Source organism: Manis pentadactyla, chromosome 3 (assembly GCF_030020395.1).
Source record: "Manis pentadactyla isolate mManPen7 chromosome 3, mManPen7.hap1, whole genome shotgun sequence".
Lineage (NCBI taxonomy): Eukaryota > Metazoa > Chordata > Mammalia > Pholidota > Manidae > Manis > Manis pentadactyla.
In genome coordinates this window covers 110831188-110848660 of record NC_080021.1, presented here as the reverse complement: position 1 = coordinate 110848660, position 17473 = coordinate 110831188, and the positions used below count along the sequence as shown (strand labels likewise).

The window sequence follows — 17473 nt, the reverse complement described above, 5'->3', positions numbered from 1 at the left end:
GTAACATAAAAGGCTGTTCTTTTATAGGAACTGGGATGGTATGTTAAATTCTATTACTATGCTATTTATTCAACTAGAGAAGATGGTTGCATTTTTTAAAAAATTATGAGCATAATATATGTAAATTTTAGGAAGTTTATAAATTGCAGAAATACATTTTTTAAATCATCCATTATTCAAACTGCACCCTGCTGTATCACTGTATGATAAAATGCACCCCTGCTGCATCACACTATGATGTATTTTTTGTCTTTTGCATGTATACACATTTTATTATTAAAACCATACCTATATATAATTTTGAATCCTATTTTTTTCACTTCTTTTAACATCACGATTATTTTATGTCTTTACATTTTCTGTGAAAACACCATTTTTATTGATCACATTATAGTATGTCATTTGGATTCATTGTAATTCAGTTAGTTGCTCTCCCAATGTTGGAAATTTCTATTTCTATTATAAAGGTATGTGTAATATAGATAGAGTGCCATTGAAGATTGACCCTTGTCCTCCACACAGTTTCCAAAGGGGCTGCTAAAGTTCTCATCCTCTGCTTGGGGCGGGGAGGGGAAGGTGAGGGAGGCTGGGAAGTGGTCACCCTACATGCTGACTCCTCCATATCCAGACTTCATCCAGTCCAATCTCCCGAGTCAGGCCAAGAAAACAGCTGCCCACTAAGATTCCTGGAACTGCTGCCACTGTCCTGGAAGTCCCCTCTTGCTGCAGAAGCCAGAAGAAGCACCATCAATATTTAGTTGGGCGAACAAGTCCTTCCAGCTGGCGTCAAACCACAGCCAGCCCAGGAGGGTTTGGGAGAGCACAGCGAAACCTTCAGAACTCCCTGTTGGCAAGCTGGGCGGCACATCAACACTCCCCACTTACCCAAAATAACTCACATGTCACAGTTGAATTCTTGGATCTCATTTATGGCATTTTGGGTGGTGTCGAGTGTATATGTACTTTCACAATGTTTTTCCAAAATAATACCATTTAGGATTGCAAGGCTCTAGATGATACTACATCAGATTGAATGGACTTGTCCCACATCTTGCTCTGATCTCACAGAGCAATGAAAAGAATAAAAGCTTTCAAATAGCACTAAGGAAGTTACTGATTCCAATTGGAATTTTTCAATTGAGGAAGTGTTTTTTGATGAAAAGGGTAATGAAATTAAAAATCAGAGTATCCACCCTCTTTCAGCCTCTATTTCCAGTACTGTATGCCTTTGCCAATCCAACACTTTCTCCATGGATGGTGAATAATGTTGGTTATAGTAAAAGAAAGTAAAAAAAAACCACAGTAACAACAAGCAGAGACAAGTCAGTCTCAGGAGCCTTTCAATCATCTGGACATTGCCTTCCTTCTTCTTGGTGACCTTGGCTGCTGCAGCATTTCTTACAGTTGTGATGGCCTTGGAGCCTGGAGAACAGCCCAACAGGTCAAATGCAAATGGGTGGGAGCAGTGTTTGACTGACACAACAACATGTCCCTCCTGAGATAGAACTCCCTTGCTTTTCTCTAGCCATGACACCGGTCAAGACTACTGTAGCATGTTGGTATTTGGGGCTTCAACCCTTCACAACGTAAGTAGCCTGACTTAGTAACCAAGGATGTATCTATTGTTTCATTATCACATAAACTCTAAAGGAAAACTGTTAAGATTCCCAGGCTCCTAAATCCACATAGTAGCTAACCCTCAAGTTGAAATATTATGTCTAACCTAGCCTAACTTCCCAATAAAGTATTTCTGTATGGAACCTTGCACAAGCATTTCCTGGCTGTGAAATCTTTATGTGTAACTTTGTTGGTAGAGATGAAATTACTTTTTATTTATTCACCAAAATTTTGCCATAGGTGTATGGGAAAGGACATATGTTAGGTTCCTTGGGAGGAGGATATAGAGTGAATACAAGATGGACCCTGCCTTCAGAGAGTTTATTGTCTCCTAACAAGTCAGGAAATCACTTAAATATCTCTAGTGTCAGTTGTTTAATTCATTTAATTTGAGAACTAAATTAGTACTTTCTGAGGACATTTCTGTGACTCTAGAATTTCTGCATCACACACCCTCTCTCCTGAGTATAAAGTTAATGTGAAAATTCATTGGGAAAATCATTTAATGACCTGTTCATGAACAGCATTATATTAAATATCACTCAAAGGAAGTTAAATCACGAACAATTCTGTCCCTTAAAAAGACTGTATTATATACTTAAGAGTTACTAAGACAGTAGATTTTAAATGTTCACTTCTAGCTGGGATGACTGACTGGTATGAATGCCAGTTTCAATATAATAGAACAAGGAAATAATAGAAATAATAGGAAAAATGGAGGAAAGATATTGAACTTCGTTTTAGATGTTGTTCCTCCTTAGAAATGCATTTCAGTTGTAGATACTTTTTTTTAAAGTGCCTGTTGCTAACTAATGTAGAATGTTTGTCCAGGCCTATAGTGGTGCCTGAAGTGACATTTGTGTCTGATTACCCTGTTAATACAAAGAACCTGAGGCTCAGAGAGGATAACTGATTTTCTCAAATCAGTGGGAGAACTGTGTAACCACCTACTATGTTCTCACTACAAATTTAGTTTTTTTTTAAGCCACTAAGAGTGATGATGGTTGATGCTGGGAAAGCAGATACAATTTTGGACAATATTATGAAAAGGGAAAGAACAGAGGACTTTGGGGTAACCCCTATGTTTAAAGAACAAAAGAAAAAAAGGAATGAAGGTGACCACATGACCTGTCATTCATGAGACTCAAGATCCTCAAGGTAGAAGGTCTGTTCGGCTTTGTCTCCCTCACAGAACCATGTAGATTACCCAGCACACAGTAGGTAGCCACTATATTTGAGTGGAGTAACCACTGCAACAGATAACACATGGCTTGCCCAGTGGGCTGAGTCAGGGTAAGTACACAGAGCAGGATGATGGTTATTGGGTAAGATATTAAGGACAGTGCATTGTTAGACATACTCGGAAATGGCAGCTTTCTGCAGTGGGTCAAGTACCCCCCAGTACGAACAAGGTGTGTATGGATAAGACAAGAGACACAATGTCCGTCGACGAAGGTGAGTGGAATGAATAAAAGGAAGGGATGTAACTAACACTGTGCAGGATTGAACTGGAGGGTGCAATTTGGGGCATGATTCTTGTCAAAACCAAAGGCTCTTCTAGGTGGGTTAGATGTGGAAATAACAGACCAGGGTGTGAGGTGGGAGTCTCCCTTCTGCATGACTTGTAAGGCCCAAGTGCGGGGTCCGAAAGGCCCAATGATTAAAAAGCACAAAGGGATTAATAAATTAATTTCAGGGCCACTTTGAGAGGCGGCCGACACTGCCTAGGTCCCTTGCCTGGGTGCTAGGCAAGCTCTGGACAGCAGGCAGTATGTCAGGTCTCACGAACTCTCCTGACTCCCGGCAATGGTTAAGTGGCGGTCTCCTAGGCCTCCTTTCTTGGCCCGACCACCGCCTCTGGGGGACCCCCTCCTCTGCTCTCCCCACGCTCCCACCCTTCCCTCTTTCTCTCTGGGGAGGACAGGGAATCCGTGCGGGGTCCTCCCGCTCTCCGCGCCGCCCGCCCCGAGGCCTCCTCAGCCTCCGGCAGCCGCCACTCCGAGCTCGCCTGCGCGCGTGGGGCGGCTGGCCCAGCAGAGTCCGCGCCCCTGCCGCAGCCGGATCCCCGGCGCGCGCGGCTCAGCTTAACGGTCCCGCGGCCGCGCCCCGCCTGGCGGCGCCGCAGCTGCCCGCCCGCCCCCTGCGTCATGACGCCAGCGCCCAACGCGGAAGCCGCTCGCGGGCGCCGGGTCCAGCCGCGGGCTGAGCGCGGAGCCGCGGCGGGCACGGGATCCGGCCGGGTGCAAGCCGAGCGCAGCCTCCCTCCCCTCCGGGCCGAGCGGGCCGAGCGGGCCGAGCGGGCGGAGCAGGCACGGCGCGCCGGGCCGCCGCCGGGGGGATGCGGCTGCTTTCCCGGACCGGCGTGTAGAGAGGGCGGGTCCCCGGCCTCCGGAGCGCGACGGTGGAGGGGACGGAGGCGGCGGCCATGGCGACCCCCGGCAACCTGGGGTCCTCTGTCCTGGCAAGCAAGACCAAGACCAAGAAGAAGCACTTCGTAGCGCAGAAAGTGAAGCTCTTTCGGTCCAGCGATCCGCTGCTCAGCGTCCTGATGTGGGGGGTAAACCACTCGGTAAGGGCTCTCGAGCTGCGGCGCGCGGTCCCTTTCCTCCTCCTCTTCCTCCTCGCTCTTCTGCTGCAGCTGCTGCAGGGCGGGGAGCCCCAGCGGGACCCCGGCCCTTTGGCTACTCGCCCTCCGGGGCTGCCCGCCGGCTGCGGCGCCTTGGTGCCCCCCAGCCCCGCGGCGCGCGCCAGCCTTTCCGCGCCGCCCGGGTGCCCCTTGGATCCACTCTGGACCTGGGGCGCTCCTTGGTCCTACCTGCATTTGAGCCCCACGACCCATACCAGTGTGCCCCCGCCCTCCCGCCGGGCCACCCATCTGGCACCGCAGCCCGGGGGCCGGGAAGTTTGTGCGGGGCACAGCGCTGCCTGGGCTGTGAGCCCCGGCTGGGGCGGCGGGGGCTGGAGCCCTGGTGATCGCTCTCTTCTGCGGGGGGCGGCGGGGGCTGCCGGGTTCCCCGCCGGCCGGCAGGTGTACCTGTCCGAGGCTAGGAGCACCCTTAGCCTCCTCACGGGGAACAGGGGTAAAAATAGTGGAGATCGGGGAGATTCGGGCAGCGGCTTTCGTGCTTAGGTCCTTTTTTCCTTTAAAGGCGACATTGTCGGACACAAGGAATCTTTTTGGCAAAGAAAATGCAAATGTAAATACGGCAGTGGTGCCGAGCATCTTCGTCTAACCCTCTTCCAGCCGCCCTGCCGCTCCGCGGGCTGGGGAGCCGCTCGGGGCGTCTTCCTCCCCACACCTCCTCCCCCACCGCGGGAAAGCGGGCCGAAGTCACCGACTGCGGAAGGGCGGCCCCGGTGTGAAAGCAGGAGGGGTCTCGGCGGGCTCGGAAGGCGGTGTCGAGTTGACAGCACCGGTCTTGGGGATTTGTTTAAACGGTTGCGGGAGAACGCTTGGAAAGGTTAGCCTAACACAGCCAGAGACGGTGGAGGGTGCGTCGCTGCGGGCTATGCGGACTGCGGTTTGAGGGTCTGAAAATAGGTCCTGCTGATCGTACGGCTAGAAATTCCTGCAGTTTTAATCCCTTTAGGATCGGGAAACACGACAGGAGCTGTTGGTTGAGCCATGAAAGTTTAAATGAGCCTGCGAATTCCTTAGCCCACTGCAGCCACTTAGCATCTGAGAAGTGTAAGCTTGCTTTCCTTACTTGTGGTTCCAAGGATGTCTGTGTGCCCTTTCAGCATGCTAGGCGTGACAGAAAACCGTGTTGGTTTTTTTAAAGAACATTCTCAACTTAATGAAGTTGCTTAAAATGTCCCAAAGGCATCATATTTGTATTTTTATTTCCCATGCTGAGCTGGAGAAAAGGTGAAACAGTATCAGGATTGATTGTTTACAAGAAGTGACTGTTTTTAGGAAAGTTGGGAAATGAGTATTTCTATCAGCCAAAGGACCTATCCGTTGAAGTTTAACTCGCTGACAGCTTCAGCAATTGGGAATGTAAGCTTTTACAACAGCATACATTACTACACTAAAACTCTCCTCTAAATTTTATTACAGTAAATAAAGACAATTTTTTCCTGTGTAATATGTCTACAGTTTAGACTCATGTCTACTTTTGTTAAACTTTTAAAAATATTCATGTTGCTGGTTACTTTCTCTCTCTCTCTCTCTCTCTCTCTAGTGTTGGTCTCTATTTTTGGGTGCCTTTGGAGTTTTGGTGTTTTGGTCAGAAGAATATGTCTGAGTGGATAACTTAGTAGGGTCAAAAATATGCTGCTGAAAAAGAGTACTTTTGGGGAATTAGTTTGAATTCCAGTTTACTTTAGAAAATTTGTAACTGTGCAATGTTTTACTGTAACCACTTATGTTGCTACCTTATATTTTTGTATTGCTACATTTGTTTTATAGTTTCTTGCTAATTGGAAATACTGAAACTATTTAAGGCTTATAAAAATAAATGTGTGACTTGTAGATAGTGCATTTCATGTTATTTTCTTTTGCCTTCAATAAAAGTTAGCAACTCTAAGTGTAGTCATCCAGAGGAGTCAAGTTTCCATAGTATATAATGTAACCATGTTATTCATTCAATATATATGTTAGGCATATAGGCAGTGCCAGCCACTGTGTAAAGGATTGCTAAAAATACACCTGATACTTTTGTCCAAATATCTTTATTTTGAGGGCTCTGAGCTGACATAAGAAAGGTCTTTTAACCAGACTTCTTTCACAAAATGTCTATTTTCTTTATTATTTTTGGGAAAAAAGGAAGTGTTTATAAATAAAGATGAAATCTAAGCACTTAGATGCCATGTGTTTCTGGTTGGTTTGATTTTAGGTGCTAAACTCTAATATTTGATTAGTGTTTTTCTGTGATCTTGTGCGCACCAAAATCTGTAGTATAAGAATAAATATGTCAGCATTATTAAGAAGGAACAAGCATAGTGTTGTATATGAATGGGGACATTTGAGAAAGCATAGCAGAGAAGAACAGATCATTCAAATCAAGAATCTTTCCTTACATTTATAATGTGACCAGAATTTGTGGGAAAAGATTTGGCATGGATATAGCAATTTCATGCTTTTAAAATTCATTTGAATTTCTCTTAAGGACATTTAGAAATAACCATACATTTGGAACATTAAAAGGGAACTATATTGATTTTATCTTGTAGGTGTCTTACAAGGGGATTGACAAACTACATTCTGTAGCAAAAAAAGTCCATTGGATCTGTCTTCAAATTTCACTCATTCTGTTGACCTTGTGCATATTAACTAGTTTTTGCATCCATGTTTGCATCTGTGAAGTAAGGTGATTGGACTGCATGATTTCTAAGATTTTTTTCCCTAACTTAAAGATTTAACTATTTTTACAGTCTACCAGGTTCCTAGCATTATAATAGGAATAGAAATAGTGTATAACAGAATTAATGTACTGTGAATAATCATGTTGTATTACTGTAATAACTTTGTAATTGCAGCGGCATTCAGGGAATTTTCAAGGCCATGCCTAGAGGGAAGGAAATCGGGTGATTGTAAGAGGTGTGTGAACTAGGAGTTTGTTGGATTGATTGTACTTGGACCTTGCAGTCTACTGGGTCAAAGTCTATTTGATTGAAATGTAAAAACTTGCAATTAAGTAAAAATTTTCAAGTCCGTGATGGTGGTAATTCTCAATAATAAGAATAAGCCTGACTTTTTATGGTTAATTTGATATGTTACTGCTTTCTAACTTAGAGTACCCATCAGTGAATGGATCACTGCCAGTTTTTATTTTAAGCAGAGAATATAATTGAATACATAAAGGAAAAGATGACTTAAGAAGGCAATTTTGTCTTGTTACATTTGGAATTAAACTAAAAATGATCAGGCAGTTAGCTTCTTAAGATTGTATTTTAATAGTGTGTGGAGCATGTAGAATGATATGAGCCAAGACTTGTTTTAAATAGATATTCCAAAAGATTTTTATGCTCAGTGAAATGCGGGCCCTTCAGAAATTAGTGTTTAAAAACCTATTTAAATATCTAAGGGAAGATGTCCTGTAGAGAAAAGATTGTAAGGACATAAAACTTGTTTAAAACAGATACACTATTTAGAATTAGCTAGTATTAATGTTAAGGTTTTTTGGTTGCAAGCCGTAGAAATGCAAATGAGCCTAGGCAAAAACTTTATAATGTTAGGAGGGTTTTGGAGGTCTGTCCCTGTGGAAGGGTGATCCAGAAGAACAGGAATAGGACTGGGCTTCAGGAAAAATTGGAATTAGGTGCTCCAGTGCTTTGGGGACATTTCTGTCCATTTTGGCTTGCTTCTTGCTCCTAGCTGCCTGGTTTCCTCCACAGGTCAGGAAGCTACTAGGTCCTGAATTTCAGATTTTGTACTTGGTGCCCCCATAGAGGGACTCTGTGTCTCCCATTCATTGATAAAAATCTCATGGAAGGATCCTGACTGGTTTGGCTGCTGTCCATCATGGATGAAAAGTTGGCAGCTCTTGCCTTTGGAGTTGGGGAGCCCAGAAGGGAGGCAGCCTCCTAGTGATAGAGCTGGGGGTTGATCTTGGTGCTTGTGTGTTTTGGCAAACATGTGGCTTTCTGGATAGAGTACCATAGATTTTGTTAACATTCTTGCAATATCTGGGACTTGAAGTAGGTAAATACTGTATTGGAGAAATAGTGATGTCTTTTAGGTTCGTGGGTTTATATCTGAGCACTGAAAAGGATAAGAGAAGGAAACTAGGTTTAAAAGGAAATGGGTGACTGAAATATTGACTGAATAGGATATAGTGAGGATTATTAAAATAATAATGAGCCAGACATTAGATGCAGCTCATTGAATGGAACCCAAATAACTGTTCTTTCAAGAACTAATATCACACTATTTTTTTCCCTCTCCTTCACTTTAGAGGGAAAGAATATGCCAAGCAGACAAAGACAAGTTTATTATTAGGGAAATAGTTTTATACCCCCTAAAATTTGGGACTGTATCCTGAGAACAGAATACATTCCCTTCTCCATTTATCAGATACCTTACAGTGAACTTATATATTCAGAACGGTGCCCATGGCAAGACAGGGATTTTAAATATCTTTCTACTGCAGGAGTGTCTGCTGTGTCTTTAGGAAGATTTTTCAGCAAGAATTGTCATAAACAAAATCTACCTGTAGCTGATTGGAAAGTACAGTCAACCAGAGTAATGAACTCTTCCAATATACCCTTTGAAATACAAATTTTTGAATTTAAAGGAACTGGTGCAATTTGGCAAAATGGTTTGTGGTCAGATTAGGTTCAAATCCTGTCTCCATCATTTATGGGCTCTTTGAGCAGATGATTCATCCCTTTGAGTTTCAATCTACTCATTCCTAAAATGGAGATGATGATGATGATGATGATAATCTCACAGGAGTATTTTGAGGGTTAAGCAACATAATGTATTTTAAGCCTTGTGCTATAATCAGCACACAATAAAGATCCAGTAATTGATACCTGAAAATGATCAAATTCCGATGCACTTAGGCTGGTAGTGTATTAATAAGCACTCAGGTTCTTCTCAAAGTTTAATGTATGTATGAATCACTTGGAGACATTTAAAAAATGCAGATTCTGACTCATCAGGTCTATGGTGAGTCCTGAGATTCTGTGTTTATCACACTGTGAGGTGGTGGTGATGCCAGTGGTCCATGGGCTGCACTCTGCGTAGCAAGACAGTAGAAGGGATTTTTAGAAATAAGGAGAAATGTTCAGGATTTGCCCCCTGACTGCATGTGAGGAATACATGGAAGAATGGTGACCCGAGGGTAGAGTTAGAAAAGTTAGAAGGGATCATGTGTTGAAAAGGAAACAATTTTTTTTTACTTAAAAAGTGTTGACTTGCAGGTGATGGTGAGTAGATACTTTCATGACAATGCCCACTCTTGTTGGAAGGTGGGATTAGAGCTCAGGAGCAAGGTTAGGGCTGGGATGGAGAATTGAGAATTGTCCATGCAGCCTTGGTAGTTGAAGTAATGAGGATAAAGTAGATCTGAGGGGACACTTGGATTTGAGGGAAGGAGGCAAGAGAAAACTCAGCAGGAAGGCCAGCAAATTAGATGCTCCGAAGAGTATGATGTTCAGGGATGTACTTTCTAGACAGTGGTTGACTGGTGTGCACATGTTGTGTGCAAGCTTAAAGATTTAAGAAGCAAATGAGTGGAAATAGAGGCAGCCTCCCTTATTAGAAGGTTAGAGGCAAAAGAAAGGTGAAAATGCCATTTTATTTAGGAATACCTAGGTGTTTCACTTGACTTCCTCTCTCCCCATTCTCACCATTACCAACCTAATCAGATTTATTGCCTGTCTTGAACTGTTAAAATGCCTCCTAGTTTATTTACCTCTGTCTACTTTTATCCACATTTCCTTTTCTGTGCCACAGACCCCTTTGACAGTCCAGTGAAGGAAAATGCTTTTGAATGAATAAATGAAAATACACAGGGTACATCCTACCAAGTTCTTGGATCCCCTGAATTCTATCCATGGACCACTTGGGAGTTTGTGGCACCTAGTTAAGAACTCTCACAAGAATCAGGTGGGAGTGGTCTTGGGAATTAATTCATTTCTTTCCTTTCCTTATTCTTAAAAGCTGTACTTTGACAGAGTAGTAGTATTAAATATAGAAGAAAACCGAAAATAGTTTTTCCTTTACAGCAAGAAAATCATTGCTTATATTCAAAGCATGTAGGAAGAGAGCATAGATGTAGTTTATTCATGACAGACAAGTGAGGGAGTTTTAAAAGAGTAACGTACCTAAAGATAAGCCTTTACATTCAAAGGTAGTCTCCCTAGTTCCACCTGTCTGCACTGGGTTGGTTGTGTGACTTGGAGCAAGTCCTTTAGACTTGCTCTCAGTTCTTATAAATGGAGATAATAATAGCACCTATTACAGAGCTTTTTTATATAAATTAAATAAGTCGAATAATTATATGAATTAGATGAATTAAACAAGTTGGTACTTGTAAGATTCCTAAAGAGTTGCCGGCACATGTTAAATTATTAATAAATCTTAGCTATCATTACTGTCTTTTAGAAAATATTTTTAAATGATAAAACATGAAAAATTATTTGAGTACCATCACCCAGGAGCCCATTAGACATGCAGAATTGTAGGCTTCTCTGTGGAATGTCAGAGCAGATGTGCATTTTAACAAGACAGGTATTTCTAAGCACATTCTGGTTTGAGAAGCACTAGCTGGGGTAAATCTTTGGTTTCAAACCCTGGGCTTCCTTGGAGATGCCCCAGATGCTGATGGGAGGATTTAGCCCCTACCTCAGCTTAATCCAGAGCAGCTTGTTTTTGTCCTCCTCATCATCTTTTTTTTTTTGGATGGGGTAGGGCGGGCACTGTATATATACAAGGGAAAATATGTACAGGGGAAAAAGGTTTTGCAATCAAGAAGATTGAAAACACAGTGGCAAATGATGGGGAAAGTCAGGAGATGGTTGAAACACTTGTTTGAAACCAGATTTTAAAGGGTTGATTAGCTGATGTTTACCGGAGAAAAACATACAAGTATTCTACAAGGGCCACTTTAAAATTTACCATACATCTTAAGTGGCACTCAATCCTGAATTTTTACAATTGCCCCTGAACAAATAGAAGCCATCAGCTTCCACTCTTACCTGTGCCCCCGCCCCTCCCCAGCATCGTGCTACCTGCCTGACTAGCTGCCCACTAACATGCACTGTCTGGGCTGGAAGCTGTCAGTCACATGTGGCTCTTTACATTTCATTTAATTCAAACTAAATCTAAAGATTCAGTTTCTCATGCCCAGTGCTCTGTGGCCACCTGTGGGTAGTGGCTGCTGGGCCACATGGTGTGGATGCAGCCTGTGTCCTTATGGCAGCACTTCCCACTGGACAGCGTTCGCGGCTCTGGCACCTCCCAACTTGAAAACAAAACACAGCAGCATAACAAAACCTCTCCTTTGACATCACATCTCTCACTGGGGTGTCCACTCTGTTTCTCTTTTCCTTTTTATAGTGACAGTTGAAAGCCCTAACTCTGCTGTCTGCCTCTTCAGCTGTCCCTGTCTCCGCTGACTCCAGCTCCCTTCCTCCTTTCCACCCTGAAGATCCTGCTCTGTCTGCAGCACCAGCAAGGCTCATGTTTTCAAAGGCAGGTTCACCGTTTTTTGTTTTGTCTTGTTTTCCTTCTGCCTCACCAGCCACTCCTTCTGAGGTTCCTCTCCAGTATCTAATCTCTAAATGTTGGAAGGACCTCATGCTCTGTTCCTTATCTTTTTCTACAACTACATATATTTTGTCTCTGTGTGATCTCTTTCAGTGTTGTGGCTTTTGGTGCCATTCCATGTGATAACTGAGAATTCTACATCTTCAGCTCTCACTTCCCTCCCAGGCTCCATGTTCAGTTTCTTACCAGATACCTTCACTTGAATACGGAGTAGGCCATCTCAGATACGGACTCTTGATTTCCTCCCCCATCTACCTCACCTTCTGTTAAGCCTGGAACCATTCTCCCTGCTCAGTCAGCGGCCACCATTTGCCCAGGGGCAGAAAGCAGCCTTGATTCCTCTTGTCATGACACTCCCATTCAGGAGTGCGGAACCTGCTATTTCTGTCTTCCCATAGAGATCCTCCTACTCTAGGACAGTGTGGTAGTCTGCAGGTCAGCTGTATTCACCTTTCCCTGTTTCAGCTCAAATTCTGTACAGCACTGGCAAAACGATTTTTCTGAAACATAAATGATATCATGTCACTTTTTCAGTGGAAACCTTGCAGAGGCTTCCCATTGCATTGTGAATAAACCCCGAAGTCTTTTCTCTGGCTTGCACAGTCTTACTGGCATGGCCTGTTTCCCTCCTTGCCCTCATCCCTTTACCACTCTCTGTGACTTTGTTAAAGCCACCCTGGTCTTTGTTCCTTAACTGAGCCAACCCAGCTCAGAGCAGCCACAGAGCTTCTGCATTTACTTTCTTCTTTGTCTAGAATGTTTTTCCCTCAGGTCTTTGCAAAGCTGGCTCCCATTTTGGTCTCTCAACTAACCAGTTGCCTCATTCAAGGGCCTCTCTGACCTCCTCATGTAAAATTAGACCCTCCACTCTCACATTTTATTTTCTCTGCGATACTTTGCACTATCAGAAACTGAGTTTTTTACATGTTTGTTTTTTTACCTCCCCAACTAGGATGTTAAGTTCCACAGCAGCTGAGACTGTCTTTCTTACTGCTGTGTCCCCATCCCAGAACAGTGTGTATGTGTACTAGGCATCCAGTAAACATTATGAATGAGTGGAGCTGTGACTCTGTAAACTGTAGGCCATTAGTGCTCAGCTGGTGTACAGTGAGCCCACCCACATTAAATTTTTATAACATGTAAACTTCATTTTCCCTATGATTGAGCACAGTATTTAGAGCATTTTGCTGAGCAGGTTGTGCAGTGCATTAGAAGTGGCAGGGGATGGGGAGGAAATTTGCTGCAAGTTAGTGATAAGAGGTGTGGGGTAACCTCAACTGATGCCAGAGAAAAGAGCCTGACGTTCATGATAGCATGTAAGAACTTTGCCTTGTGAACATAGCAGAGGAGGTTCAGAGAGTAAACCTTTCTTTCATAGAATGTCAGAGGGCTGAAGAACCACCAAATGAATTGTATGAAGGCTTTGAGTGCATTTCCAAATAATCTGAGACATAAGTATGTGGAAAAGTGCCCTGCCATGTTACTGATTATTCCATGTAGTTAGGGTCTTTTAATGGCTTCACGTATGCCTTTGATGAAAGTTCTAGTATTCAGAAGTGTGCTGTAAGTTACAGTTAAGATTCTTTAAACATTGTAAGAATAACGAGTATCCCAGCATGTCATGTCTCTGTGGATATCTTTCTGCCGTGTTCTGTCTCTGCGAGTTCTTACTCCTGCTGCCTCATTCCCATTCTGCTTGGTGATTTTGGCTTTGAATTGCTCATTTCCCTTGGACAATCATTTGGGGAGGATTCTTTGAGTCTTAGGGTGAAAGTGTGTCCCTCCAGAGAGGATTGTTTGTTTTTTTGCCAGGTGTCTAGAAGTGCTACAGGCCAAGACCATTTTAAACCAATTCTAGATAATTTGAAGTTTTTGAACCTCATGGAGATAGAAATTTAGACTACTCCTGTTCCCTGGGAGGTGGGATGCCCTTTTGGTTTGGCCTTAGACACTTAGGGTTGTAACCCTTATGGAGAAAGGGTTTCCTGTTAGACCCCCCACCTTGGGTGGGCTCCAGGCTCTGACTTGTGTTTATCTCAGCCCAGGAGGCTGTGAAAGCCCTCAGAACCCACATGGCTTCTGTGACTTGCTGACTGCTCTTGCATCCAGCTTTCACTTAGATTTTGGCAGCCTAACTCTTGCCTCCTCAGTGCTTTGATGCCTTTAAGAAGTTTAACATTTTGTTTTTTTTTGTTCAGGATGTTTTGTTGTTTGCAGTGGCAGAGTTGATCTGAGTAGCCTAGCTCTACCCTATTAGGGGAAATGGACATCCACACCACTTTCTTAAGAGAGGGAATGGAAGGTAATGAGCCAGGGAGTGGCCAGTCAAGCCCTTGGTGGCTGGTGGTGCTGTGACAGTCACCAGGAGGGACTGCTGGGGGCACCTGGTGTGATGGGTGGAGAGTCTAAGGAAGACATGGCTGTGTCCTGGGTAAGAGGCGACAGGGCCCTGAACTAGGGCCATGAAGTCAGGGTAAAGAGAGAGGGTGCCCTGCAGATAGAGAGGGAGTAGAATCAGCTGGATTTGGTAACTACACGAGGGAATGGATAGGAAGGAGTGGAGGGTGACTCTGGGTTTTCCAGTTTGTGTACCCAAGTAGTTTTCTTACCATTCAGACTTTGCACTGCAGTATTTTTATTTTTTGGACTATTAGCCGAAAGGAGTCTGTATTATCTGCACTTAGGATACTAATATGTGGAAATGATTATATTTCCAACATTGAAGTTTGCACAATTATTATAGTTTATCAATAAATCCAGCATTTGATAGGTAATTCAGCATTTGATGTCACTGATCTAAGTAGAATCCTGGGATGTGATTTAATGGTCCAGCTTTAGCTAGTATTTCATTTTGTAAAAAGTGTCATCTTCATATCTGAAGTTCTACTACAGATAACCTATAATTGGTTTGGGTTTTATGAGGTATTTTCTCTAAGGCCTTAGAAAAGAAGTATGAAAAAGACAGTTTTTGCTTGTAAGGAGGTCAGTCTTACAGGGAAGATAGGCATGTAATTATGTAAACAAGGTGGTGAATTAACAAAAGTGACTCATTTACAGTTCATTTGGTTGTAAATAACAGTCACAGAAGTCAGATTAGCTAAAGTAAAAAACCATGAGGGTTATTGGGTAATTTACAAAACACAGAACCTTCAGCTGAACCTCAGATGGACCAGGAGCCACAGCAGTTGTGTCCTCACTTTCTCTCCAGTCTGCATCACTTCTCATGAACTTTTTCTCTAAGGATATTGCCTTTTCTTGGCTGCTCTGTGCAAGTGGACAAGTGGACCTACAAGGCTCCTAAGCTTACTTGCCCCCAGATCCAGGTATATTCAGATGTCAGTTAGCCACTCTGCACCCTAATTTCAGATTAAGAGTGAGAGAAAGGGGGAGCCAAAGAAGAGTCGTGGACCGTCAGCTCCAGCCTGCTGTGGCTGTGGGAACAGGGGCTCCTGTAGTGCAGGGGCTCCTGGGTGGCACCTGAGTGGAGGGGCAGTGACAGCTCTCAAGCCTTGGAATCTGCACGGGTGGGTACCTCTCCCCACAGGTATCTGTAGCACAGATGCTACAGATAACAAAGCATTAATAGCCTGCTGGGGACGGGTAGTGCTATTTGAGCTGGATCTTGAAGAATGAATTGTAATTAACCTGGGGACGAACCGACTGGAGAAAAGGGGTTGTAGGCAGAGTACGTAGCCTGTCCCAAAGCAGAAAGGGCCCATGTCATTTTCAGGGAGCAGCTGAATCTTTTTTCAGGTGTCAGTGTACCCCCCATCTTCTATTTTTACAGTTTTATTCATTTTCATTCTTCTGCACACATTCCTATTGAAATTTCCATTAATTGAAATTATGCATTAATTTCCTTAGGCTTGGTTATTTAGGATTAAAATATTACCTGCAATTTGCTAGATACCCTAACATTCAGAGCTTAGTGTTGTTTGTAATTATAATAAGTATGTTTCAGTGTTGTTTCCCTACCCTGCACTTTGAGGAGGGTATTCCATATAAATCAATCCAAGAATGCCCTCTGTGGCATGGCATACCACATAACCTGCACAAAGGTGCCTAGGTGGAAGGGGCAGGTGGGGGCTCAAGTCAGTACTGCCGACTGCACACCATGGCAAGGGGATGCATTAGCCAGAGACAGGCACCCTTTTTGTAATTGGCCTACACAGAGGAAGCTCATTTTCTGATGTGCCACAGAGATGCCTTGTGCGCCAGCAGCTGCCCTGCTTTTCTTGGTCATGCATCCAGAATTTCTCAGGGCTCATTCCTGTCTGAGAATTTGTGTTGGTATTGTTGGATTCTCCCAGAGGAGGACGCCGCCCCAAATCACTCACGGAAGGCGTCTCTTGATGCAACAAGCAAGAGGAATTTATTCAGAGGCCAGCTAGCTGGGGTCCATGCGTTAGCCCGACGCAGCGGGTCTCAACGAGGACCCCGAACACACAAAGCCAGAAGTTTTTATAGCATTTTTAAAGGGGCAGTATTTTCTACAGTCACAATACAGTGTTTTTTTTCATAGACACATAAATTTTCGGCTGACGCCTCATCCTGGGGGTCTGGTTAAATAAAATCACTTTCGGAATGTTTAGGGTGGTTCTAGCAAGATAAGCTTAACTGATTGAGGTTGGCTAACTAAAGGTCACTACAATTAACACTGGCTGACTAACTTGTTTTTCAAAGTTCTAGTAATTTTTCTCCTTCTAGGTTAGAAAATGGTGTTTGAGCTTTTAAGATGGCTGTGCTTATGCTAACTTTTGATTCTTCAGGTTCTACATTTCCCCACTTCTCTTTAAGGGCATTCTAATCATGGAATGTTTGTATCTTCTTGTTGGGTGAGTGAATAATATTGTTGCTTCAACATTAGTACATGAACGGCACTCACTCTTTCTCTAACAAAAGTTATCAGCCGATTCAATATGCAGGGTCTTAAAGTGAGGAGCAACACAAGGATGAGTAAGGGCCCAGCCAGAGTGGATATCAAGGTCGTAAACTACGGGGACCTAGTGAACCAAGATTCAAATAGCCCTTGGCCGGCTTCTCGTTCTCTCTTTCTCTGGTCTAGCCTCTCCCTAAGCTTTGACATTGAATCTCTTACTATTCCGGAATGGTCTGCATAAAAGCAGCATTCTTCTTTTAAAGCTGCACACAATCTTCTTTCTTTTAGAAACAGCAGATCCAGCCCTCATCTGTTCTGCAAGACTACTTCAGAGAGGGAAGTTAGAGATTCTTCAAGTTCAGTAATGGATTGCTCTATGGTTTTTAGGTCTTCATTAATAGCTGTCTTTAGTCTTTCATAATGTTGGTTCTCTTGGATAATAGCGGCTGTCCCTGTTCTTACTCCGGCTGCGACTCTTATCCCTAACAACACAGCTAAGGTCAGCGAGACCGGCTCCCTCCTATATCTATGCCTAGGTTCAAATTCAGCTACGAATGAGAGGTCATCATGATACATCAACCTGGGCACCAGCTGAACCATGATACAGAAATCGCGGGAGGAGTTGAAGGCAGAAGTAGAGACACATGGGGTCACTCCAGTGTTACAAGCCCACCACCCTTCGGGAGGAGGGACTAGATACTCATTTTCACCTGAGGAGGTCACAGCTATGGTTTCATTACACAAAGCTTTATGGGTGG

General features: G+C 43.6%; 1 protein-coding gene across 2 annotated transcripts in view; it reads left to right on the top strand.

The window, feature by feature from the left end:
* Window positions 1–3784: 3784 nt before the first annotated feature.
* Window positions 3785–17473, top strand: part of PIP4K2A (phosphatidylinositol-5-phosphate 4-kinase type 2 alpha) — a 190160-nt gene continuing 176471 nt past the window's right edge. Inside the window, exon 1 of one of the 2 annotated variants that reach the window (XM_057498282.1) lies at window positions 3785–4186. In XM_057498282.1, the coding sequence (XP_057354265.1) occupies window positions 4043–4186 (144 nt within the window). In that variant the 5' untranslated portion in view covers window positions 3785–4042. The remainder of the gene's footprint in view (window positions 4187–17473) is intronic. The other variant, XM_036880919.2, reaches the window with a different exon arrangement.